At 50.3% G+C, this 26727-nt stretch overlaps 2 protein-coding genes across 4 annotated transcripts in view; one reads left to right on the top strand and one right to left on the bottom strand.

The window, feature by feature from the left end:
* Positions 1 to 840: 840 nt before the first annotated feature.
* On the top strand, positions 841 to 26229 carry TOR3A (torsin family 3 member A). 3 transcript variants are annotated; one of them, XR_012624183.1, is made up of 8 exons: positions 841 to 1138; positions 1529 to 1642; positions 2393 to 2658; positions 3325 to 3500; positions 5892 to 6016; positions 6518 to 6832; positions 18836 to 18978; positions 26175 to 26229. XR_012624183.1 is itself a non-coding variant. In XM_074832979.1 (6 exons), the coding sequence occupies exons 1-6, from the start codon at positions 841 to 843 to the stop codon at positions 6766 to 6768; spliced, it is 1230 nt and encodes a 409-aa protein (XP_074689080.1). In that variant the 3' UTR covers positions 6769 to 9364. The 3 variants fall into 3 exon arrangements, 1 of the variants encoding a protein (XP_074689080.1); XR_012624182.1 differs by lacking the exon at positions 26175 to 26229 and having other exon boundaries at positions 18836 to 19162; XM_074832979.1 differs by lacking the exons at positions 18836 to 18978; positions 26175 to 26229 and having other exon boundaries at positions 6518 to 9364.
* Positions 9496 to 26727, bottom strand: part of ABL2 (ABL proto-oncogene 2, non-receptor tyrosine kinase) — a 51543-nt gene continuing 34311 nt past the window's right edge. Inside the window, exons 3-11 of the mRNA XM_074832978.1 lie at positions 26195 to 26490; positions 25266 to 25538; positions 24401 to 24485; positions 22531 to 22708; positions 21711 to 21895; positions 21264 to 21416; positions 19706 to 19795; positions 18300 to 18473; positions 9496 to 17669 (exon numbers count right to left, since the gene is read on the bottom strand). Of these exons, the coding sequence (XP_074689079.1) occupies positions 15976 to 17669; positions 18300 to 18473; positions 19706 to 19795; positions 21264 to 21416; positions 21711 to 21895; positions 22531 to 22708; positions 24401 to 24485; positions 25266 to 25538; positions 26195 to 26490 (3128 nt within the window). The 3' untranslated portion in view covers positions 9496 to 15975. The remainder of the gene's footprint in view (positions 17670 to 18299; positions 18474 to 19705; positions 19796 to 21263; positions 21417 to 21710; positions 21896 to 22530; positions 22709 to 24400; positions 24486 to 25265; positions 25539 to 26194; positions 26491 to 26727) is intronic.

Below are 26727 nucleotides of genomic sequence, written 5' to 3'. Positions count from 1 at the left end.
GCGAAGCTGAACTCGCAGCACAGCAGGCAGCAAGTACCCTACACAGCACAGCTGCCTGCGCCGCGCTCCGGCTCATCTGCTGCCTCCTGCTCCCCTGTTTGTACCTAATATTTTTGTGTCCCCTTGGAAATGACCCTGATGAACAACGACTGCCCACGCCTCTCGCATTTGTGGCAGCAAAACTTCAGCTGAGCCACTGGGCTACTTAAAAACCAGATGATTTGCCTTCCCCAGGCACTTGTTGCGGGTGCGGAGGCTGGAGGGGGGCTGCGGTTCTGCGGGAGCACAGAATCAACTGGGTTGGAAAAGCCCTTGAAGCTCCTCCAGTCCAACCCTTAACCTCACCCTGACCATTCCCAACTCCACCAGATCCCTCAGCGCTGGGTCAACCCGACTCTTCAACCCCTCCAGGGATGGGGACTCTCCCCCTGCCCTGGGCAGCCCATTCCAACGCCCAACAACCCCTTCTGGACAGAAATGCTTCCTAAGAGCCAGTCTAAAGCTGGTAGTGGTGCCGGGGAGCTGCCTTGGGCATCTCTCCAGCCCAGCTGGAAAAGAAAGCCGCTCGCCTGGGGAGAGGACGAGATCCAAGCTCTGTGCGGAACAGAGACGGGCGGTGGCCGGTGCCTCCCTTGAGGAACGGGGCCGAGCCCGGCGGGGTCTGCTGGCGGGCCGGGGCCCTGTCTGGCGTGTGGCGGTGACCCCGGCCCGCAGCTCTCCCCAGCAGCTCCAATTGCAGGCGGCCAGGAAGTGAGATCACGGCTCGGGCGGTTTAAGGGAGGCCGGGAGCCTGCGGCCACCCAGCAGAGCCGGGGCCGGCGTTGCTGCCAGCCCTCCGCCATGGGCCAGGGCAGGCTCCCGGCCCGCCTGGGGCTGGCCTGCGGCCTCCTCCTGCTGCTGCCGGGGGGCTCGGGGGGCCTGGGGAGCCGAGGGACGGCGACGAGGGGGCCCTGGGAAGAGGAGCAGGGCCCCGTGGCGGAGGGGGGACCGTGGGGCAGGGCGAGGTACGAAGCCGTGAAGAAGCACCTGGGAGCTGTGGGTGCTCTCTCCAAGCAGTATTGGCAGTACCTGGCGTGCAAGGTGTGGCAGGAGCACTGCGAGGAGGAGGAGGAGGAAGAACAGTCCAGCCCCAGCCCAGGTAGGCACCTTCCTCCTTCCTCTCCCTCTCCCATGGCCCAGAAACAGCAGCAGGTCCAAACATCCTGCCCCTGTGCCCCCAGCCGCTGGGGGTGCTGTCCCTCCCTCCCCCACGGTCACTGCCCAGGGCATCTCCCTCCTCCTCGCCGTACCTGGGGTTGCCACAGACACGGGTGTGGTGAGGGGACATGCTGGCACCGGGTACCTGAGCCAACTGCTCCCCGACAGGCGCTTGTTCCCCCTCCCTGCAGCCCGAGCTGCCTGGCGGGGCAGGGTCTGATTCCCCGCACCTGCCACGAAGGGACATTAACAGGCCTCAGCTGGGCGGCTGCGCAGAATGCAAAGAGGACACTTGCTGGCATGTCTGTGCTCAGACCACTGCGTTTTCCAGGCTGGAGCTTGCCTCTGGTGGGGCAGGATTACCTGGAGATCCTCTCTGCATGGTACTGCAGCTTCGGCAAGTGCTGCAAGACAGGAGACTGCAGGATCGTCAACAATCTCACAGGTAGGTGCTGGGCTGGGCTTGGGAGACCCTAAGCAATGCCTGTCTCTGCTGCCTCTCCCTGTTGTCTCTTTTGTTGTTTGTGGGTTTTTTTTCCTTTTAAAAAAAAGTATAATTTGGTAAGTGATGCAAATAAAGGGCATTCCTAGTCAGGGTGCTGAGCTGGTGGGAGGGTGAGGGGCCGAGCTAAGTCCCGTTTCCCATTATTCATTTGTAGTTCTGAGACTGCAGGAGAGTTTGTTCCTTGCTGTACAGTGTATCTGCTCCCGTTTGCCCCGAACCCTGCCTTCATCCAGTAGCTCCCAGGCATATGGAGTGGGATCCAAACCGGCCCCGTACCCAGCCCCGGGTCAGGAGGGAACACCCAGAGCTGTGTGTAAGCCCCGCACAAGTGTTGCATTTTGCTGTCCCTGAGCCCCCTGGTACCCGTTCCCTCTGCTGGGAGCTCATGAGGGCATTAGGGCTCCAGTGCTCTCTGCAGTCATCAAACACCTCCTCCACTTCCCAAAGGAAAAAAGGAGTCAGCAGAAGATCTGTGGCTGTTTGCAGTCATGGCTGGTGCAGGCAGGGTGCAGGCAGCTGCCTCATTAACCCTGTGGCTTTAATGCCACTTCAGAGTCCCCTCAGACAGGCAGCCCCACCAGCAGGGCTGTGGGCCTTAGAGCTCTGCCACATTTTCTCCTCTTATTTCCACTCGCGGCAGCAGCTGGGCTTGCAAGTTAAGGCTGAGCTCTTGCCCTCTCTTTCCCGCAGGGCTAGAAGCAGACCTCAACGGGCAGCTCCATGGGCAGCACTTGGCCAAAGAAGTCGTCGTCCAGGCGGTGCAAAGATTCCTGCAGAGCCCACGACCAGAGAAGGCTCTGGTCCTCTCCTTCCACGGCTGGTCTGGCACAGGCAAGAACTTTGTGGCTCGGATGGTGGCCAGTCACCTGTACCGGGACGGGCTGAAGAGCGAGTGTGTCAGGGTGTTCATCTCGCTCCTCCACTTCCCCCATCACAAGTATGTGGACTCGTACAAGGTGAGAGCCCGCAGCGCGGTGTTGCCGTGGGGATGGTCCAGTGTGCTGGGTCTGGCTGGGGGGGAGTTCATTTTCTTCACAGCAGCCCATCCGGTGCTGTGTTTTGGATTTGTGAGTAAAACAGTGTTAATAACACACCGGTGGTTTGGCTGCTGCTGAGCAGCACTCACACAGCCTCAAGGCCTTCTCCTTCTCCCACTCTGCCCCCGCAGTCAGGAGGCTGGGGGTGCACAAGAAGTTGGGAGGGGACACACCACACAGCTGATCCTGACTGACCAAAGGGATACTCTGTGCCATTTACTGTTGTGCTCAGCAGTAAAAACTGAGGGGTTTTGGGGTAGGAAGCCGTTGTTCAGAGACTGGCTGGGCATCAGTCTATTTGTGGTAGGTGTGAGTGGTTGCCTTTGCATCACTTGCTTTGATTTCTTTCTTTCTTCTTCCTCTTTCCTTCGCTTTTTGAACGACCTTTATCTTGACTCATTTTCTTGCTTCTGCTCTTCCTATCCTCTTCCTGGTCCCGCTGGGTGGGAGGGAGTGAGGCAGCAGCTGTGTGGTGCTTAGCTTAGCCAGGGTTAACCCACAGCATCCAGGCTCAGCCCCTTGCACGGTGATCTGGTGGCAATGACTGCTGCTGGGCTTCTCACGCTCCTCCCTGCTGCTCTGCAGGCTCAGCTGAAGAAGCAGATAAGCGAGACTGTGCAGCTCTGCAGGCAGTCCCTGTTCATCTTCGATGAGGCAGAGAAGCTTCATTTCGGCCTCCTGGATGCCATCAAGCCCTTCATGGCTCGCTATGACAGCAAGGGCCAGGTGGATTACCAGAGATCCATCTTCCTATTCCTCAGGTGATTTCTGGGTCTCCAAGGGGATGGTGAGGAACCAAGCGATGGAATTTATCCCCTGAGCTGTGTGATATGAGGAGCTCAGGCTGCAGGAGAGGGGAAGGAGATGTCCAGTTCCTCCAAGAAGTGCTTGCCTCCATGGTCAGTTTTACTTTCTGATGCTGGCATCCTCCCTGGCTATGGGGCATTTGCAGGAGGAGCTGAGGTCCAGCTTAGACTGGCTCTTAGGAAGTATTTCTGTCCAGAAGGGGTTGTTGGGCGTTGGAATGGGCTGCCCAGGGCACGGGGGGAGTCCCCATCCCTGAAGGGGTTGAAGAGTCGGGTTGACCCAGCGCTGAGGGATCTGGTGGAGTTGGGAACGGTCAGTGTGAGGTTAAGGGTTGGACTGGAGGAGCTTCAAGGTCTTTTCCAACCAAGATGATTCTGTGATTAGCTGGGACACCTGAGTCTAGGCTTTGAGACAAGGAACCAGTGAGGGTCAGAGCTAGCGTGGTGTCACCCTGCACAGCTAAGCAGGGAGATCCCGTACTCCAGGGAGCAAAGCTGGGGCTGTGGGTCTTGGTGGAAGCTCTTGTGCAACGTGGCACTGTTAGTTGGGAGTGGGAGGTGGGCAGTTCCCACTGCCTGGCCGTGGCTGCAGGCAGAGCTGCCATCGGCCTGCACGGCTGTGAGGGCTGATCCTGGCATCAGCTCAGCCTGTGGTTTAGTTGGTTCCTTTCCCACCCAAAAGGAGAAAGGACTCGGCATGTGCACGCCCCAGTGCTGTCCCTGAGCCGAGCCTAGGTGGGATGCATCTGGAGGGAGAAGCGGGACATCTCAAAACCGAGATGTGAGGTAGGCACGTGCCTCAAGTAGCCAGTGAGATATGCCAAGAAGCAACAAGCATCTTGGGCCCCCTTCAGTTTAGGAGTTACAGCCTTCAGCTTGGCTCTGGCAAGAGGTTCCCCCAGGCTGGGGGTGGGCAGAGCGTTCGCTTCCATCTCCCACCATCCAGGCAAGTGTTCTGATCTCCAAGCATGGTGGTTCCCCGGGGAAGTTTCTCTCTCTTCCCATGGGGAGAGCCTGTGTATGTGCCCAGTACTGGTGGAGCTGACCACGTTTCTGTCCTGCGTGGGCCCCCGGCAGGAGCCGTGGGGAAGGCAGCAGATCCTCCCTTGTTGCTCAGGGCAGGGTGGACATGCTGCTGGCTGCGCTGAGCTGACCTCCTGTCCTACCTGGCAAGCCCTGTGGGTGAAGGGGGACACGTCAGCCCCTTCGTGCCACCAAGCAGAGGGGAGCAGGGTGCCTTGAACTGCAGCGGTGTGTAATCGGGGGGGGTTCCATCGCACCTGGTGGCACTGTGACACAGATGTGTTGGAGGAGAGCTGGCTCTCCCCCAGGGTTCCCTTGGACGCTGGCCTGGTGCTGCAGCTTTGGCCAGGTTTGGGGTGGAACTGGCTGCCTGTCCTCAGTGAAAAGGAGCTGCTCCTCCCGTGGTCTGGGTGGGAGCAGAATCGGTACGAGCTGTTTCCCTCCTAACAAGGTGGTGTTGGGGGGTGGGAAACAGTGATGGCTTTTTAATTTTGCCTCCCCTCCATTTGGGGAATGGGTCCAGAGCCTCTGACACAAGAGGAAAGATGGGTGTGAGATCTGTGTCTCCCAGTGCCTCTCCGCCTCCCCCTCTGCCACCTCTGTAGCCAGCTGGTTCCCAGTCTTGCCAGCTCACTGGTGGTGGGGCACTCGGGGCTGGGGGCTGTTGTCTGAGGCTGTAGCCAACCCCTCACCAGCGCTCGGGGGCTGCCTGGCCTTGAACTGCTTCCCAAGGTGAGGGGCTGCCCTGGGACCCTCAGGGACTGTCAGGATCTCGCATCCCCCATCCCGTAGCTGCCCCCACAGCGGGTGCGCAGAGGCCTCCTCACGTGGGAACTGTCCTGCTTTGTCCCTCGGCTGGGGGATGCTTTGCCAGGTCCCGGGCTGCCCCCTGAGTCCCTGCCCTGGACCTTTACTTCTAGTGGGACTCCTGCCACATGCTCTGCCCTTTGACTTGGACTTCCAGTGGTGGCTTGTTGAGAGTTTGGTGCAGAGCCAAGTGTCACCTGCGAGGTGGATGGCATCCCAGCCAGGACGGGGGTCTGACGGAGGGGGAGGATTCTGCTGGCTCCTGGTCTCACCCTGGGAGAGGAAGCAGCTGCCCCAGGGTCTGAGCTGGCAGGATGGAAGGTAGCTGTGTAGATGCCTATAGAAAGGAGCTCCTCGGGAAGAAAGCTGGTTCCTCCATGTGCTAGTATTTCAGATGCTGATCCTACACAGCGAATCCTTCATTGCTAACGGAGTTGCTGAGGCCTATCTGTAGAGGAGGCTGCTGGCAGTTCATCTCTGGGGCACAGTTGAATGACTTCCCTTCTGTGTCCACAGCAATCTCGGTGGCAACACCATCAATGAGGTAGCCCTGGACTTCTGGCGAGCTGGCCGGGCGCGGGAGGAGATCTCCATGGAGTTCCTGGAGCAGCGGCTGCGCCTGGAGCTGCAGGAGCCTGAAGGTAAGAGCCGGGCTCGCTCGCGGGATGCTGTGGGCAGGCTGCCCGCAAACCTGCCCCTCTGCGCCGGCTTGGGGCCTCGCTTACGCAGGTGTCCCATCCACCTCGTGCTGCACAAGTGTGTGTGCTGTGGAACAAGCCTTTATTCCAACCCCACCCTGGGGTTATTTGTAACGTGAGCCCCTTCCTTCGCCCCCACGAGCACAGCACCGCTGCAGCAGCGAGGCACGAGGAGGGAGCGGTGAGTCCTCCTTGCCCCCTTCAGCCCTGAAAACGGCCAGGTGGCGAGAGGCAGCCTAACACCGTAGGGAGGTGTCAAGGCTTCTCTGGGGGTTCAGGCTTCTCTTGGCCCGAGGTGGGCGAGCCGCAGTGACGGTCTGTGTTCAGCCTGAGCGCTGGCCAGCTCCTTACGAGGGGGTGTCCGTCTCCCACCGCGTACGCAGAGGGATGACAGCTCTCAGGTGAAGCTTCTTGAAGTTTGTCTTGTCTTGCGTTTTGCTACAGAGAGTGGTTACGCCTGCAGCCTCCTCCTCAAAGAGAAGCTCATTGATTTCTTCGTGCCGTTCCTGCCCCTGGAGTACCATCACGTGAAGCTCTGCGCGCGGGATGCTTTCCTGGCCCAGGGACTCCCATACACCGAGGCAGCCCTCGACGAGGTGGCCAGGATGATGGTGTTTGTCCCCAAAGAGGAGAAACTCTTCTCTGCACAAGGCTGCAAATCTGTATCCCAGCGCATCAATTACTTCCTTCCTTGAACAGCAGGTGGGACTACACCAGTGAAGGTGGTTCTACACGCCAGGAGCTGCTCTCCTGCACAAGGTCAGGCAGGTTACCCAGCCCTGTGCTTGCCCAGGGACAGAGACTTAACCCCTTGTCACTCCGAGGGCAGTTTGTAGGGGAGGAGGCGCATCCCGCTCAGCCTTAACTCCTGGGACACAGGGACAGCCTGCGCTTGGCTGCCTTTGAAGTCTGTCTGGTCTTTAAGTCCCTTCTTTTAGCAGGTAGTAGCCTGAAGTAGTGATTTGGTTGTGCTGACAGGAGCTTTGTTTCATGTGAGTGGGGACGTCCAAGCCCTTGGTTTGTTACCATGTAATGAAGGAAGGCCTGGAACAGGCTGCTCCTGTTGAAACAGTCCAGCAGAAGCCACATTCTCATCCCTGTCCCCAGTTTTCTCTGTCACTTCACAAGATTGCACAGAACTGTTTTGCTGGAGCTGAGGTGTTTTTTTTTTTCTCTGTTGCTCTCCTGCATTCACAAGGTGTCTGCTGCTCAGGGACATCTGTGCCAGGATGACAGTTTGTGCAGGGAGACCCTCGCATAGAGAAAATGACTGAATAATCTCCTCTGGAGATGTCAAATCCATAGCCTCTTGCTTTGGAGTGTCCCTCTCTCATTGGAGTCTTTCGTTGTATGGAAGCAGCTGTGGGGATAAGATGAACTTCTACCGAAATTATTTTTTGAAGCAGTTGGGTGAAGAGTGCATTTGCTTCACTGCAAAATTGTTGTGGTTTAACCCCAGCTGGCAACTAAGCCCCAGGCAGCTGCTCACTCACCCCCTGCAGTGGGATGGGGGAGAGAATGAGAGGACTAGAGGTGAGAAAACTCGTGGGTTGAGATCAAGACAGTTTAATAGGTAAAGCAAAAGCTGCGTGTGCAAGCAAAGCAAGACAAGGCATCCATTCACCCCTTCCCATGGGCAGGCAGGTGCTCAGCCAAGTCCAGGAAGAGGACACATCAGGTGTAACGGTGACTTGGGAAGACAAACACCATCACTCCGAACATCCCCTCTCTTCCTCCTCCTTCCCCCAGCTGTATACGCTGAGCATGACACCGTATGGTGTGGGATATCCCTGGGGTCAGTTGGGGTCAGCTGTCCCAGCTCTGTCCCCTCCCGACTTCTTGTGCACCCCCAGTCTGCTCACTGGTGGGGTGGTGAGAGGCAGAAGAGGCCTTGACTCTGTGTAAGCACTGCTCAGCAATAACAAAAACATCCCTGTGTTATCAACACTGTTTCCAGCACAAATCCAACACACAGCCCTGTACTCGCTACTATGAAGAAAATTAACTCTATTCCAGCCAAAACCAGCACAAAAATGAAAAAGGGGATACTAGTTCCCCTTTCAAGAGCAAAGGGTGGTTGAGGAGGATGGTGGCTGAAGGAACAGGCTGCGATTGCATTCAGGTTTTCAGGGATGCAGCAAGCTTGGCTTTTTTTTTTTTTTTTTTTTTTTTCTTTTTTCAGTATGTTGCATGCTGTGTTTGTTTGGCTGGTATCAGCATTACTACACTGAGGGGCTGTTTGCTGTCTGGGTACTTGCCAGGTGATAAGTATGTTACAGCAGGACCAAAAAATTTCAACAGTGTTACTGGAATCACTTTGCGACCTCGAGGTCAAAACTCCCTTCCAACACAGCGGTGCTGGGGCAATGAGGTGAAACAGCACATGCCAAGGACAGGGCTTAGCTCCCTGCACACCGCGTGTGCGGACCTTGGATCTATTTTAAGCTTTGAACCTCTCCGCGGTGCCAGTGATGAGCAGCACAACCTCGGGGAAAAGATTGACCAGACATACTTAGGCGTTCCGCAGACTTTGAGTCCGTGTTTCCCTCCGGGCACGCTGGCTCCGTTATCTAAGGAGGCTTCACAGTCCAAGGCAGGAAGCCGAGCCAGCTGCTTTCTTACTGCTCAGCTGCTGCAAAGGTAGTTTAAACTTACGTGTTGTCTCCCGGTTGGACCTTAGGGCCTGTGCCAGCCTGCAGTGTTATCAGGCACTTCTGAGACTCGGTTTATGGTTAATCTCTTGATCACAAGAGTCCAGCCTGAAGCTTCAGCCTGGGAAACACCAGAGGGAGACGCACCCGGGGAACGGAGGACGCAGCCCCGCAGGCAGACACGACTTGGTTGCGTTTCATAACCTGGGCAGGAAGATCAGAAGTTGTTAGTTAGTTGAAGGTTAGTTGCTTAGAAGGTTGTACAGGCCAGGATGACCCATAATTTTTTTAAAACAGAACAGAATCTTCGGGTGTCCAGGTTAGACTGATGCTGCTGGGAGTGGAAGGGAGTCACTTTTTCAGGCATTTCGCCGGCGCCAGGCTGGGATGAAGTTGGCACATTAAGCAGGTCTCAGTGTTTCTGATGGAGGTGGTGGTGTTAGGAATGAGGGCAACTGTCAAACTGATGACGCAAGACCCTGCGCTCTGCCAGGTCACATGTGTATGTTTCAGAATTAAGTTTCAGTAGAGCATTCGATGATGCAGCCCCCACAGCAAGAACCGCTCTCCTCTGACCACTCCATGGCAACACTCAGTTCGATTTTAAGGGCATAAATAAAACTACTGCTTTTCTTTGCAATCTGGCAGAATTGCATTATTTCTGTTTTTAACAGGTTTATAATAATCTCGTATTTTCTGTGCAAAATAACAAACTTCAGGTTAGTACAGAGCAGCTTCAAATATTCCTTAAGAAAAAAAGGCAGCATATACTTGTGGTTTTTTGCCAATAAAATATTGCAACCTTTATTTAAAACAAAATGCAAATTGGCAAAACTTTGTGGAACGACAGGCAAAGAGGCCCTTCAAAGGGCCTTATTTACATCAAGTTTAACACTGTTCGCAGTTCACAGTCAGACGATAGTGAGAGAATTAAATTAGAAAAACAACCAAAATATATTACAATAATAATTAAAAACAAAAACAGTTGACAACACTGGTAGAGTGATTGGTGATGAACGTGTTTCATTTTAATCCATTCCTGCCCTCAATGAGTTCACTACAGATACAAACAGCGTGCCGAGCCCATCGGGCTTTACCTCCCGTGCACAACAGCCACATTTGGAAGAATGACCCCCTTTGGTACAGACATTTCTTATCATCTCGGTATTATAAATCAGTCAGTCAGGTGTCCCATAACCTCTTATTTCCTACCACCAGGGAACGGGCTGAAGGATTTGTTCTACCCTCCAGGCAAGGGGAGTGCAACCCCAGTGCCCGCCCGTGCTAGCTGGTGCCGCTCGCGCTGAAGCGGGAGGTTCCTGAGCACGCTGTAGTCGCTACCCTTCGGTTTTCCTGCCGGCTACGGATTAGCAGCAGGGCTGGGTTGAGTGTTTTTTTAAAAGAGAAAAGACAGCAGCCTGTTATGTTTGCAAAGCAGATAATCTGGATTCATTAGTGCTTGTCACAGCTCCTGATGCCCAAGAGCACTGAGAAGCAAAATGGGGAGCGGCTCAGCTGCTGGGGCAGCCTGCCTTAGGGAAGCACTACAGACAGTGGGGCCTGGATTTCTCTACCCATCCTACCTGCCCCCACCCCTGCTGCCCTTTAGCGAGGGGCTGCTCTGTTAGTGCAGCAGTTTTGGTGCAGCTGTTGTCCCACGCTGTGGGGTCTAGTTCCCCCTGCCCGCAGAGCGCGGTGTGCCATAAAACTCTTGCATAAGCACACGTGAGGGGATGTCAGCACGCGTGAGTGTGACTGTCGCTCTGACACAAGGCCAGCGGTGGTCAGGAGAAATGGCCTGTGTGAGGAGGATGGGAACAGACAATCCCCCTTCCCCACTGTGTTCCGCATCAGCAACATTGCTCCATTCAATTCCGCTTTCCCAGCAGCTAAATTTGATGCAATCCCAAGACCCAGACTCTTAATTCAGCTTCATCTCTGTCCACGCTAATGAAGAATACGATTAAAGTGAAGTGAGACAGCCGAGTGCACCACTTCTGGGGATAAAAAGGGTGTACAGCGCAGGAAGAAGAGAGAACCACCCCTCTGAGTCGGCCAGTTCCCACAGTAGCTAGAAGGAAGAAGTGCCCCTGTCAACTCACTGGTGTGTGTGCTTTGTGCTTGGCATTACCAGGCCCTACGTGATGCCATCCCCTGGTGCAAAGACTACTTTAAATCATGGAACGGATCCTCCTGGAAAGTATGCTGGGGCACCTGGAAAATAAGGAGGTGATTGGTGACAGCCAACATGGCTTCACTAAATAGTGCCTGACATATCTGGCAGCTTTCTACGATGGGGTTACAGCACTGGTGGTTAAGGGAAGAGCAACTGTTGATATCTACCTGGACTTGTGCAAAGCTTTTGATGCTGTCTAAAGGGGAGAGACACAGGTTTAATGGATGGAGCACTCAGTGGGTAAGGGACTGGCTGGATGGTCGCACTCAAAGAGTTGTGTCAATGGCTCCATGTCCAAGTGGAAAGCAGTGACGAGTGGCATCCTCAGGGGTCAGGACCGGTGCTGTTTAACATCTTTGTTGGCGACATGGACAGTGGGATCGAGGCACCCTCAGCAAGTTCACCAACAACACCAAGCTGTGTGGTGCAGCCAACACGCTGGAGGCAAGGGATGTGCCATCCAGAGGGACCTGGACAGGCTGGAGAGGTGAGTCTGTGCAAATCTCATGAAGTTCAACAAGGCCAAGTGTAAGGTCCTGCACATGGGTTGGGGCAATCCCAAGCACAAATCCAGGCTGGGAGATGAGTGGATTGAGAGCAGCCCTGCAGAGAAAGACTTGGGGGTAGTAGTGGATGGAAAACTGACTATGAGCCAGCAATGGGCACCTGCAGCCCAGAAAGCCAACTGTATGCTGGGCTGCATCAAGAGAAGTGTGGCCAGCAAGTTGAGGGAGGGGATTCTCCCCCTCCACTCTTGTGAGACCCCTGAGTTCTGTGTCCAGCTCTGGAGGCACCAACATAAGGACATGGACCTGCTCAAGCAGGTCCAGAGGAGGCCACAAAGATGCTCAGGGGGCTGGAGCACCTCGCCTGTGAGGACAGGCTGAGAGAGTTGGGGTTGTCCAGCCTGGAGAAGAGAAGGCTCTGGGGAGACCTTATAGCGGCCTTCCAGTACTTAATGGGGGCTACAGGAAAGGGGGGAGGGACTCTTGATCAGCGAGCGAAGTGATAGGACAAGGGGTAATGGTTTTAAACTGAAAGAGGGTAGATTTGTATTAGATATAAGGAAGAAATTCTTTACTGTGAGAGTGGTGAGACACTGGAACAGGTTGCCCCAGAGAAGCTGTGGCTGCCCCCTCCCTGGAAGGGTTCAAGGCCAGGTTGGACGGGGCTTTGAGCAACCTGGGCTAGTGGAACGTGCCCCTGCCCATGGCGGGGAGCCGGGGGGGGGGGTGGAACTGGATGATCTTTAAGGTTGCTTCCAACCCAAACCAGTCTATGATTCTATGAAATTCTAGCCCATACTAGTGCAAGTGAGAGAGCCCAGCTGCAACTGCATCCTGACGGGGTGAGGAAAAGCAACGCAACCGGAGTTTATGCCTTGTCTCATCCCCTGAACAGTGGAGCAAGAAGTGCTCTTCATTGAGGCAAATACCAGGGCCCCGCCACCCCCATGTTACTTTGAACAAACTGTGCAAGGCTGAAAGCAGAGAAGCTGCTAGAGACCTTTAAGACTGAACAGAAAGTCAAACCCAGCAAAAGGGAGAAGGAACAGTAACAATTTTAGGATAGTAGCTGTGGAAGGAAGAACCTGAATGGTAATTTACAGCAGCACCAGCTTTCCCAGATATATCATCCTTTTGCTCTCTTGCCAGTTTTTTCCCTTCTTTCTGTTTGGGAATAAAACACTGTTGGGCAGCAGAAGCAGCAGCAATACTGCAGCCTCCTATTTAGGGGAAAAAAACCTAGTGTCGAATCAGCACTACTTCTGCCACCATCTACCTACCTGATGTAAGATAAGAGGTAAGAGCAGAGCAAACACTCTCCGTAGGAGTGGTGGCAGGCAAATCCCCAAATTCCACTGCTCCGTGTTTTTCCACCACAAGAGGGATCAGAACTGAATAGGCTTCTGTGTTGCTCACATTGGCTGTGGAGTCTCCATCCTTGGAGATACTCAAAAGCCGCCTGGCCATGGTCAGACAGCTGGCTGGGTGGCTCTAGATGGCCCTGCCTGGGCCAGGTGACCTCCCAGGGTCCGTGCCACCCTCAGCCACTCCGTGACTCTGTCAAAGCAGATAGCTCCTTCAGCTGCAGTACTGCCCCAGCCCACTGCCCATCACCTCTGCCGTGGTGGGGGAGAAACCAGGCGGTCTGAAAGGAACTGGGGATGACCAGTGGAGGGGAACCAGGCCTTCGTTGGGACACAGTTAGTTTCTTCAGAAAGGGCTGAAAGAGGGGAGTTTTAGTAGTTTGAAATTCCAGGAACTGTTTGCTATTCTATCACGTTTGGTGGAGCTTTTCTGGAAGACTGGCATTCAGGAAAAAAAAAAAAACAAACTTCTTTCAAAATATTCATCAGAACTGGACTAACAGCCTTAAAATTTTCTGGTTAAAGTACCTTTCCCCTGAGAATCACTTCAGCTTCAGTTTGTTTGTCCTAGGCTGAGCAGTAGTACCTTGATGAAACCACGCGATTGTCTGCCAGGGCAACCACGACCTGCCCTTCTGCCCCGAAGAAAGCTCCCATACCTTTTAAATCCTTCTGATTGTTTGAAAGGCCACGTGAAGCAATACCACAAGCCTTCTTCCCTTTGCAGGTCACCTTTCCAAAGGCAGTTAGTTTGGTGTGCAGCGATGCACACCTTCAGTAAAGATGACTGAAAGAGATAAGGTAAACCACAAAAGCCCTCAGTAAAGTCTACAAGATAATGGTTTGGTACTCTGTCTTACAGCTGGGTGTTGCTGTGGAAGAGCCCCGGCCCAGCCTCCCCTGGTCCGCTGCCCTGAGGGCTGCAGGAGAGCCTGGGCTAGCTGAAGACCCTGCTGCAGAATTAGAGGACAGGCTTTGGTGGGTTAGGCTTGGTACGGCTAAGTCAGGATGAGTAACCCACGCTGTACTTTGATTTGTCTCCACTGAGGTACCAGCTTACTGGAGTAAAACTGACTCACAGGAATAATTAATTCACTTTAATGCCTGTCAGTTGGGGTGGAGGGGTTGCTTCCCCCCCCCATTCCACTCACTTGGACAGTGAAGCTGAAATGGTCCATTTCACCTCGCATACTGCTCCACTGGTGTGCATTCATGCATCGTGACACAACTTTGTTTACCACAGACCAGCAATCAAATGAGGATTCTCAGATGACACCAGACCATTTCTAAAGATTTTTCAGGCCCCTGTCTCGCTATGCTCCATGGAAAAAACAGGGACACTCACTGAGACAGCCCAGCCTACTTCCAAGCACCAACAGGGCCATGCTTCTAGACTGAAATGGAAGTGCCCATCTTCTAAATTCACACGTGTGCCCCAGCTCAACTCTAAATGCTCAAACTAAAAGCAGCACAGTCACACGTTAAAAACAAGTTAAAAAAGCATTTTAGCCAAAAATAAAAGATTTAAGGTGCAAAGCAAGCGAGATCTTCTACCATCACCAACAGTGTGAAGTGAGCAGCAGCATGCAGGGTAACGTGTATTTGGAGCCAGGTATATCAGGCCTGTTTTCTTCCTCTCGCAAACTAAGTTAGTTGAGGTCTTCCTACTTGCCAGTACATTTACATCTCGGGGGTTGTGCGTATACGCAGAAAACCAGCTTTTTGAGGCTGCAGCAGTCTACAAACAGCACTAGGACCACGGGAGGCAACTTCAACCACAGGACTGCTTTCATTCTGGGATTGTCAGTAGGCATCAGAGACCATAACCCCGGGGGAGCCCTCCGAGGCAGAGCCATAACATCTGTTGTCACACCTCAGAGGAGCGTGTCGTTTATGTGCGTGTTCCCTATGCTACAGCATAAGATTCTGGTCTAGCCTTTAAGACACAGGAATAAATAAAAAAAGATGGCTGTGGTTCCCCTGTGTGCTGCCGTACCTAGGCAGAGAAGCTGAAAGCCTGCGAGACTGGTAAGCACTAGAACAAATCCCAGGAAGTGGCCAGTGTGAAGTGTTGGTGTTATAGCAAGAGTAGGGACAGGTCCAGGGAGCCCTGCAGCAGTGAGGGCGCGTGGCGGGCAGGCCAGGCTGTCCTTTCTGGCTCTCCAGCTGGCCCCACAGCACTGCGACTGCTAAAGAAATGTGGAGAACAGCCAGGGGTGGTGGAGGCTCTGCCTTACCTACCACGGGTCCTCAAGGTGATGAAACTGAGTTGGGGAGTCAACCTGGTAACAAGTTAGAAACAATCTAGAGCTTAAAAAACAAAAAAACCAAAACAAACCCACTCACCCCAATAACAACACTGGCAAGTTGTGCAAGAGCCTCAAACTACTCACAAGTGACCATCAAGCAGCACCCGTACTAGACCACTAGAAATAGGTATTAACTGAGAGAAGGCTGTGTGGTGGAGAAGGGGGTGTTCCAGTGGTAAGTCTGCCCAGCATCCTTGAGGCTTCAGATACAACAAAGATGAGAACATGTGGTGGATGAGGTGGACAGGAGGGAAAAGGGATAGTTTCATATATTAACTAATTTTGCAGTTCTCGTTACAGCAGCAACAGCGCCGTGGAAGTAAGCCATCTCGGCTAGTGCATCCACCTCCAGCAGCTCTGAATACTGTCAGTGCATTAGACCTTTCCCCCAACCGCACACGGCCTCCCCCTTCAGAGCTACTCCAGCTCAGACTGCTCGGCAGTTGGTACCAAAGGAACCCCAGTGCCTTTCCTTTGCCTTGTCAGGAGACCAATGCACATGTTAGTGCAGACAGGGGAGGATCTGTACGGCCCAGTGGCCCGCAGCCACTCCAGTACTCCAGCTATCACATGTCAAACCATCCTTCCCAGAGCGAGAACCTGCCATCGATTCTCCTGCCTCTCCAAGGGAGGAGCAAGGAACTGCCTTCCCTTGCCATACCAGGCAGATCAGCCTGACTAGGTAGGGACAAATACTTGATGTTCTGCCCCTTACAGCTTTAATCTACCCTCTCCATCCCCATTTTTTGAGATGAACCTGTAAACGTGAGGAGAACTCAGTGATCTGAGGTACTTCACATACTCAAGTATCAGTCTTTCCTTTTGAAAGCATCAGTACAGAAAAAAAGTCCCCCCTCCCTCCCCGTGTGTATTTCTCTTACCCAGATTGACAGTAGCTACCTTTGCACCACATCGCTGATTTCTTGGACACATGACAATAAGTTATTAAGGACGGGGTTTGCCCCAGGGACGCTAGCAGCTGTCGAGGACACCTGCAGTTCCTGCAGGCTGAGTTCCAGTTTGCTCACGGCTTCCCGGAAGGCAAATTTGTTGCGTGTATGCGGGATGCAGTCCACGTAGCCTGAGCAGTAATCCAACAGCTGGTGCCCTGTGTCCACCAGCTGGCTGTTTGGTGTCGGCTCGGCGATGGCACTCGAGAGAAGATCTGCGCACTCCAGCAGTGCTTCCTTGCTGATTTTGTCTGCGGAGATTTTCTCGGCTGCCTGTTTGGTCTTTCTTAGCGCTACTTTTGCGCCAGCCGTGCCGTTGGCCATTTTCACTGGGGAGGTGGAAGACGATGACAGAGGCACTTGAGGTGGAGGCATCACAGGCCTCCCAGATTTTCCACCAACAGGTGCTGCTGCTGCTGCCTTCTTACTCCCTTCACTCGAATCCAGTCCATGCTGCGCTCCCGCCACGTTGCTCAGCTCTTCTGCTGCATCTGAGCAGGCAGCTGGCTGTTGTAGGAGCCTTATCACTGGTGGTGGAGGTGGAGCACACTTTGGTTTTACCCGTCTGGGCCGGTCCCTGTCGCCGGAAGAAGTGACCTGATGCTCAGATAAGAGCTTAAATTTATTACCCTGAGAGTCTGTGCCAATGAGCTGCACGTCTGCTGGAGTGTGTTTTAGAGTGGGTGAGATTAGGACTGGCACTTTGTGGTTATGAGTGGTTGGAAGTATTGCTGCAGCCTTTACTGGAGATGACCACCCCGGTCTCTCGCCATCCTCAAGGGCCCCTTGTCGTTGGGCACTGTTTTTTTCTTTACCCTTAGAAGCTGCTGCTAGCCCTGGACCCTCCTTTTCTTCCGATCCGGAGGGCGTTCGGAAAGGGAGTGCTGTGGCACCCCTTGGCAAGAGTTTTGCTTTTGGTCTCTCTCTGGTCAAAGCAGGGCCTTCTTCAAACCTTTTGGGAAGCAGGTCATTGGCCCTCCCTGTGCTCTCATCGGGCTGAGAGGAGGTGGACACTGTCCGTTCCAGCTGGACTTTTGACCTCTGGGAATTTCTGGGAAGGGTCATTGCCATCCTATCCTGCTCTGGAAGCCCTGAGGACATGGAAGATGTAGAGTTTGACCTTGGAAAAGGCTTTGAAGCTTCTTCATTGCCAGTGGGTTTTCCTGCTCGTAAACCCAGTGTCTTTTTAATCAAGCGTGGTGTAAAGAAACCAGTGATGCCCGACCACCCACCACTGGTGCTTACACCCCCACCACTGCTGGTACCAGTGCCATCGTCGTTGTAGAAGGTCCTCTGAACAAAGCCCCCGCCATAGCACTTGGGTGGCGCCAGGCTTGCGTCCTGCTGCGCGGGAGCAAAAGAGAACCCGTCCACGTGCTGCAAGGAAGCAACAGATGAAAAGTTACCCGTCAGCTCGTATTTCTTATGGGGCTGATTCTCCATCTCCCGGAAGGAACTGCTGCGCTTGGGAGGCGTGGGAGCATTCCTCTTCTTCATAAAGGAGCTGAAGAAGCCACCTTTTCTGTCCCTGGTGAAAGTGGTCTCTTTGGCATCCTCCAACAGGCTGCTGGGTGACTTGTCCCTCTGCTTGCGAGGCAGCGCGGGAGACCCACTTGTTGGCTGTGTGCTTCTGATAAAACCTAGACAGAAGAAACAAGCGTGAATCTGCAAAATCAGTTTCCATTTCCACCCCCCTATCCTGCAGTGGGCTTTATGGGCCTGATGTATTTAGCTGCCCAGGTTCTGCAGAGAGAGGCTGAGAGAGGAAGTTAGTGCTTTCAGTTTTGTGCGAGGCTGGTGTGATTTTGATTTTTTTTTACTTTTTTTTTTTCCCACTTCTGCATGCGTGACTTGTCTGTTGTCTATACCAAGGAGCCCACTTAGGAGAGAGTTCAGGAAAAAGTGAAGTTGCTCTTTTCTTCCAGTAGTTTTTTTCCTCCTTCCTCAAATACCACAAGTATAAAAGAAAATCTCTCACACTGTCAACTTATTTTTGAAGTTGTCATTTAAAAAAGAGCAGCAAAACTAAGTTTAAAAGAAAAAAATACAATGAGATTTACTAAAAGAACATTTGAATAAGCTGCAGCGTTTTCTATTTGCTAGTAAATAATTGGGCTGCTGAGGTGGCCAACAGCTCTAATGACACAGCAGTGCAAAGCACCTTCCCATGTCACGTTGTTCTGTTTTCTTCTATTTCTCTGACAATTTCCACCAGTAGCAAGCCTACCCCAGAACACGTGGCCTCGCTGCCACTCTCCCAGTGCCCATACCTGGTGCTGAGCTGGAAGCCGAGTGCTCCACAGTATCTTGTGTGCCTTCAATGTTCTCCTTGTTCTCTGCCTGTTTCTTCAGTGTTCTAGTCTTGGAGGGAAGCATGGGTAACCGGGGCAAGTAAGGAACTATGGATGAGGAAGAGGCTGTTCTTCCAAGCTCCTCTGCTACCTCTGTAAGGGAAAAAAAAAAAAAAAAAAAAAGGGGGGGGTGGTAATAGTTGGAACAGAGACCAGCAGAGGAGGAGGGAAAGAAAATCTGGGACTTTACTGGAAACCCAGACTGGCAAGAAAAGATACAGGACTGAGAAATACATAGTTTATGGATTTAGTTTTTCTCAAGTCTAGAGGTATTCAGGGTAAGATGTTTTTCATAATGCTTCCAAACTCATTTACATCTTTATAAATTCAGCAAAAACACCCCAGTGGTAGGATCTGTACAAGAGGTCTAGCACAAATGTAGCTCTCTGCTGGGTTAAGGGTTGCTCAAGAGCCGAAGCCAGCACTGAATGAATTTGTCTCTGTTTTTAATTAAGGTGCCTCCTGTTGATGCTCCTGGGATCCCCCAAAAGTTGTATCCTCTCTGGATCTGGATCTAAGCTGCTTTGCTTGAGGCAAAGCACTGCACCTCCCTATTAGAAATGAAGACTGTCTGTCTCCTTCCCAACATCAACACAAGGTATGTGACTAAAAAAAACCAGAAAAAACCCACACAATCTCCTGGCCACACCCAGGTTGGCATCTGTGTGGGCCATTTGATGTGTCTATTATAGATGCTCCCTGGTAGAATTTGATCTGGTGTGTTTTTTCTGTAGTGGGGAAGTGGATGGATCAGCTTCACATTTAATTTAAAAATTTAGAAGATGCTCAGACATTTCTGCTTGTCTGCTGTCTAGTATCGCACTTCTCACCAGTATTTACCTCCTCGTTGATTATATTTGAGAGTTGAGTTGCAAAGATTTACTCCCAGAAGTAGCTAAGTAGCTTAAGAGATTAAGGCAGGCTTTTTAAAAATGAAGGCTGGTAGAATAATATTTCATGACCTAAATGCTGCAGTCAGCAGGGGACTGTGATATGCATGCATCTTTCTCTCTCAGCATCACTCACTATTCCTTAGTCTTCAGTCTGGGAAACAAGAGGCTTCCTCTAATAGAGGAGACAATATTCTTTAAATTAACTCTTTGGCATCTTAGTGCACAAATGAAACTATACTGTCCCCTGCACTGGTATATGTCTAAAGTTTATTCGGTATTTGAGTGTTTTTACCCACTTATGCTTAAGAAATTAAGTAAGGGATGAAGCTTCACCACAACCTCCACTGCTAGCAGATGAGCCTTAAGGGCCCGTCAATAACATGGGGATAACCTCCGGTACTGTTTCAGAAATAAAGCAACAGGGGCTCTCACCCTCTGAGATGCTCGAGTCATGGAACATGGTTTCAAAAGCCTGGTGGGTCTCAGCAAAGGAAGGCCGGTCTGGTGGGTTCCACTTCCAGCCTGCAATGTGAGAAAGCAAAGTAAGTCTCAGTGCCTGAAACAGGTAGAAGATAGATTTTTATTTTCTCGAAGGAGACAGAAAATACCTAAGCTTTCTCAACCATAGTTAGACTCTGATCTCCTACTATTAAACAGACTGGAGTCATTCACAGATCAATTCATAGCAGCAGTCAGTCACCCTACTGCATCCTAACAAACGGATCTTCAGAGGAAGGAACAAATTCTAAAAATCCCAGCTCTCTGCTAACTCCACAGGTTCTTCTGATCTCCCTGTCCCTGTTTCTGAATTTTTTGGGCAAAGGAGAATTCCACGTTTGCTACCCTGACTGTTTAGACTGAACACATCTAGCCCAGTCACAGGTAACTGTGTGTCCAAAGCTCCAGGCAACATTCTGCTCACATGCTCTTAATACTCAAATTCAGGCAGAGCCTTCCAAAAGGAGAATGTAGGCATCCTGTGGGGTAAAGAGGAAGAGAGTGCACTGATCTAAGATGGAGCTTGGAAAGTTATAGATGGGTATCATGATGAAAAGTGTAAATTCTGTAGTTAGAAATCTGCACTAGGGGAATGTATTCTGGAAGCACTATCTGTTGATATCACCATAGGGTCTGGAAGGTGACTGGCATTCTGCTCATTTTGGGCTGCACTAATATCATATCAATTCTCTGGTTTTGGGGCTTTTGTCAGCTTCCTGAAGATTTTCTGAAGCAACATCCTTCATCATTACTCAGCTTCTTTGTTTCATAACTGAAGTTCACCCTGACTTTCTTTGACGTGCTGGGGATCAGGCATTGCTGGAAACAGGCTGTAGAATGGCCCCTTAAGCCCTGGTGTGTCTGCCTTGTGCCCTGAGGGCCACACAGACTGCCTGAGGTAGCACCAAGGAGTTTCTTCCCACCCTGGTCACACTGACATGGTCTCTCTGCTTACCTTACTCAACAGCATGGCCTGGATTGCTCCCTAGGATCTTCAGCCTTTTGCCCAATATGTTCTCTGTCCTTGTGGGACTGAAGGAGATTGGCAAGGCTCTTTAACTCTGTTGCTCTCTTCCTGTAGCACACTGTATCTTTTGGCCTTTTATTAGTAGATTTTCAATTTGTTATGGAGCATTAGGGAGCTTTTCATGATATGACTGGAGGATGCGATTTGTGCAACCTTGTGAACTACGTGTCAACTACTGAGGTGCTGTTTTTGCAGAGACCTAAATTTCCTTCTAATTTGGTGATTCCATAGTAAGAGTCCTACTGACAAAATACCAGTACAATTTGCCACAAAGTGCTATCTAGCTGTACTCAGAGATGAGTTTTTGAGAGTGAAGTCTTGTTCCCAGACTCATTTTGCATCAGTAACCAGGTACATCCCAGGTGACAGGGCCTTTTCCACATTAGCTAACAAAATGGCATGTAAGAAGCAAGGACTTCAGAGTTAATTACAGATTTATCCCCCAAACTGGAAGAAGATACTCACATGCCCTCATCAATTCGTAAACCTTTGGAGGGCACCCCTCAGGTTGTTCCATCCGATAGCCCTTTTCCAGCAGATCATACACCTGAGAGAGGTCAATGCCTGGGTATGGTGACATTCCATAGGTAGCAATTTCCCATAACAGCACCCCAAAGGCTGAAAAGGGAGGAAAACAAAATTGCTGGTCATAAATCTGCCCTCCTCTTGTGTTGCTCATTACATTGTAGCCTTTACTGCAGCTTGAGGCGGCATCATTTCCTTGCAGATATTTCAGGCCAGTCTAGGTGAAGACATTACTTGCCAAAAATGGTATTGGTTCGTGAAGTTGTGGCCTGGGACGTGACCGTCTCCTCCCATGTTTTTTCCCAGACTAGAAAGCAAGTTACTGTCTAGGCTGGCAAAGTAAAACAAAATGAAACAGAAAAGAACATCGAAGGGGAGTTTTCTTACCCCACACATCTGATTTGATTGAAAAGGTGTTATAGGCCAGGCTCTCAGGAGCCGTCCATTTGATTGGGAACTTGGCTCCAGCATGAGCTGTGTAGGTATCTCCAGTCATAAGTCGACTTAAGCCAAAGTCAGCCACCTTCACCACATGATTTTCTCCAACTAAGCAGTTCCGTGCTGCCAGGTCCCTGTACAAAGGAAGAAAGCACATTACTGGAGCAAGAACAGGGCTTTTGAATACAGTCTTGTGGTTGCATAGCCTGTCCCCATCTTCTGAATCAGGAATCATAGAAGCACTCTCTTTATACAGCAGGTAAAGGCCACATGAGGTTTGCTCTGAACAGTGTCAGAAACTGAGTGGGCAAAAAGGTAAGCCAGGATTAGGGTTCGTTCTCTAAGTTCTATTAAATTTCCAGTAATGACAGCTGTTACGATGAGAAGTTTATGTTTCCTGAGAATAGGATGAGATCAGCAGCTCGTCACACACTGGTAACAGCTTTATGGCATGGCTTTATCTGACTGGATTAAAATAGGACTTGGGGTTGACAATGTCTTGCTGAGAGGGGGTGCATCAGAACAGGACAACACCAACTTTCCTATCTGACAGGCAGTCGTGCAGAAGATTGTAAGACCGCTACAGAAGTCACGGGCAGAAGGTACTGCAAGGCAGTATTGAAACCAAAACAGCCAGTGGATAAGCCAGTGTGAAACCTAACTCTGGAATAAACCTCCCCACAAAAGGAGGAATTCCTGGGGCTCCATACTGGTGGCCTGGTCATCATGACAGTCTGAAACTGTACCAGCTCAATGTGACTTTACTCACCTGTGAATGAAGTTCTTCTTCTCCAGGTATTCCATAGCAGACGAGATCTGAGTGGCCATGTAGAGTAGCACAACGGCACTCACTTCCTCCCGGTTGCATTCCCGTAAATAGTCTAGCAGGTTCCCATACGGCATGTATTCTGTCACAATGTAAAAGGGTGGCTCCAGGGTACATACACCTAGCAGCGAGGAGGAGGGAGCATGTGAATAAAGCTTCCCTTTCTTCCCTAGCTTACCACTATCCCTTATTTAATATCCATTTGTCGCATTTTGTACCGATGAGCATTTCTCTGAAAAGCAAAGACTTCCATCTACAAGACCCAGAAAAATGCAGCCCAGCTTAAAATTCAGTGCTTCTGTCTATTTACCTGTCCATCACTTTATGGACAGAGGGAAACATGTCTATCAAAGCACTGCTATTCCTATATAATATACATGAAGGAGTAGTTCTGTTCTTTGGAGGGTTACAGAATGAAATAGGAGTTATTTTGAACACGTATGATTTGCTTTTCTTCCCCTCTCTTCCTTCATAAAGCTAATGAGTGGCCAACTGGAAGTAGGTACCTGTCAACTGGTAAGATTTCCAGACTGAAATGTCACTACAGAGTAATGTGAAGCACTCCCATGTGTGCTAGCTGGGCAAGTGATCAGCACGGTGGGACCTGCTCCTAAAGCAGCATTCTCACACATTCCTCAGATGACTGCTTGCTATAGTCATTGCAATTATGTACAAAGTATGTGTTAGTGGAGGAGGAGGGCAACCGGATACTCATGTCAAATCTCTGTGAGTCCCACTGCAGCACTGCTGAATGCCTGATCATACCGTTAGGCACATACAGGAGTAAAACACAACTATACTGTGCATCAGAGAGAGCAAAAATGCATCTCTGTGATGAGAAATCTTCTAGTCTCTGCTCCTGGAACCAGACAGGGCTGGGCAGACACTTCATCTGTGCCCATTTTTTAAATGGGTACAGAATAGTTGCCATTATTAAAAGCCTTCACATTCTTCACATTTCTCCTTTCATCCTAGGCTTGGCTTGACAGCTTTGCTCCTGAAAGCAGCAAAAGCCCAGAGGCAATTAAACACTAGTAAAGGTTTAGGGTGTCTCCTTAAGAATCTTTGTACATGTAGAATTAACAGCTATGCAGACTATTGAATAGTGATCATCATGTCATGCATTTGTCAGTGAGACAAACAGGGCACAGCCAAGCTGTAAAGCCTGCAGATTTCTTCATGTGCTGTTTGATCTGACTTGCATCTCCACTGCCTTGATCTCATGTACTTATTTGGTGATACACAGGGTCCCTTACAACAGCAGTGATCTGGTCATCTTCTGCTTAATTATGGACTGATTTTTCTATTTAGTACAGCTTTTTCTATAAATGTCTCTGATTTGAGAAGTATGAAGAATGGTATTTGTTGTGCTTCCAATATAATTTTTTTCCTTCACTTTGAATTTTCTTATAATTTTGTTCTATCAGAAAAATAAGTAATGGGAAATAACTGATTTAACACAGCAGAAAAGGAATCTGACCCTGATAACTGAACCCTGGAGCATGTCTAAGGCCAAGGGTACAAACTGACAGGAGGCTGATATTGCAAACTTTTATATAAAATGCATAGTCATGCCTCAACAGCAAAGTTGTCTACTAATGTCATTTACTATATTTGATGTTTTATTTAAAACTAGTGTCTCTTACCTCCAATACTACATAAAGGAGTAAGCTGTCAAAAATACCACCCCAAAACCTGACCTGATTCAAAAAGTTACATAAAGACAGAAAATCTGCCACTGCTTTTAAGCAAGAGAGATTTCATTTTGGTGAAAACTCGATTAAGAAGAGAAAGAGTAAGGAATTTCACTAACCTAACAACTGCACTAGATTTGGGTGCTTGATCTCCTTCATCACAGCAGCTTCTTTCAAGAACTCTTCCACCTCCATGGTATCTTCCTGGATAAACAGAGAGGCAAAAGAATGGAAAATTTATCTTCATGACCAAGGTCTGCTTAACACCACATATCCAAGCTGAATATAAATGATGGCATCCTTATTTCTATTCTGCTCTTTTGGCTTTTACCAGAGGAAAACAGAACAGCCCTGAAAAGCTGCCTGGCTGGCCTGCAGCATGGCCAAGTGACAGATCTGCAGTGCCCAGAAAGTGCTAGGCTTTCTTCTTTGCTAGCTATTGTGGCTACCAAAGCAGCTGTGGCTGGCGAGAGGAAGACTCTCAGGATCACTGACTTAGCTGCCTCGCTATAACAATTAAGCCTGAAAGCTCCCTTCCTTAGAGGGTATGTAGAATTGTAGCTGTTAATGTTGAAACAAACAGAAGGCTTTGACAAGGAAGATAAATGGAGAAGCTGAATTTCCCCAGGAGTAGGAGAGAGGTTGTAGAAGGTATTTCCAACACTTTTGATTTCTTAAAGCTTCACAGCTCTTCTGAGGGAAGGGAAGTGAACTTGGTAACCATTTCTACAGATCTGACTTGGGATATTCCTGCAGGAGCTTGATGGGCCAAAATTCCAAATAGTTTCTAAGCCACATGCACTGGTGCAAGTTTTGTAACTTTGTTCTGCAAAGCTACTCTCAAGCATGGATTTTACACAGATCAGCACACTCCATTTTCTGATATTCCTATTATTAGGAGGTATAACTAAGAGCGTTACCATCTCCTTACCCTTATCACAAAGGGTGACCAAATGAACAGTGCATAACAATCTGTAAACTCACCTTTAATGTTTTCACAGCAACCGTGAGATTGTATTTCTTCCAGACACCAACGTACACCTCACCATACTGCCCTCCCCCAAGTTTGTGCTTCATGGTGATGTCAGTCCGCTCCATCTCCCACTTGTCGTGGATGGGGGACACTCCATAGACAGTGGGCTTATTGCACTTGGGTGCTGGGTAATGCAAAGTTGTCACCAGTCCATCTGCTACTGTTGAGTGATGGTGCACTAGCTCTGCTAGTGTGCTGAAACGGCTTTCTGCTGTCACATATACCTGTTAAGAACAAACCAGGAATCTACTTAAATGACGGCAGCTGGAAGCTTTCAATAACACTGGAAAACATTCCAGCAGGTTTTAAATTTAAAAAAAAAAAAAAAAAGGGTAAGGGAACCAGACTTTAGAGTGTATGTTCTCATGTTGTTGGGCAAATTAATGTTAAACTGGGGTTTTTACCTGAAGAAGGCAGCTAGATATAAGCTATCACTTGAGAGCAGTGCTGTCTCCCGCCTCGTGCTTTACAGGACTAGAAACCAGAATTCTTGTAGCCAAGTGCAGTTTCTGCATCTCTCAACACAACGTACTGATATTTGATCAAGGTTTCAAAATGCTGATCAAAACTGCTGACTTACCAAAGCTCTGCTTGTTCTAAGTGGATCAATGAAAAGATATCACATCAAACCACAACTGCTTTGCTCCCTAGCTGCTTTCAGCCCGGGTAAGTACTGTCTGCACTTCTTCCAAAGAGGTGTTCAGTGAGTTACCACCGAATTCTTAGTACACATGTTCTTTTTTTCTATCAATCAACCAGTGGGCCTGTTTTCTCTCACATTGATCCCTCTTTTAACAGTCTGCAACTTGAGATATTCTGTACCACCTCTTAATTAATATCCTTATTTCCTCTCCCCGCAGCATTATCTAGAGATCCTTACCTTTCCATCTGAGGTGGTATTGATCCTGTAGTGGTAAACACGTCCTTCGTACCTGAGCGAGATGGATAGCTGCCCTGGGCTGCTCTCGCTTTCACGAACCAGGAAGCTGCCATTGATGAGACTGCTCAACAAATACTCTGCTGCACTGCGTGACACTGGCCCATGGTACCATGAATGCTTTTCCAGGCTGTTCACCGGCGTGATGTAGTTGCTTGGTACCCAGCCCTGCCCATTCTTCGAACGTACCTCACTCCATTCACCATTCTGGTTGTAACCCAGGACTCGCAACTTCTCACCTATGACCAGAAAGAAAAAAGCAAAATAAGCACAGCGCAATCTATTGGGTCTCATTAAGGGAGACACTACCGTCAGCTGACTAGGCCTGGGTTTGCAGCTTAATAATAAAAATCTGAAGCAGTGATCTAACTAAACTGCTATATATTAAGTATTTATAAAGTAAAGTTTCAGACAGAATAACTAGGATACTGTTCCCTAATTTACTGCTGTGTGATTGATGAACTCAAAAAGCTTCC

The sequence above is a fragment of the Strix aluco genome, chromosome 8, assembly GCF_031877795.1.
Source record: "Strix aluco isolate bStrAlu1 chromosome 8, bStrAlu1.hap1, whole genome shotgun sequence".
In the NCBI taxonomy this organism is placed as follows: domain Eukaryota; kingdom Metazoa; phylum Chordata; class Aves; order Strigiformes; family Strigidae; genus Strix; species Strix aluco.
This window is presented reverse-complemented; position numbering and strand designations above follow the sequence as displayed.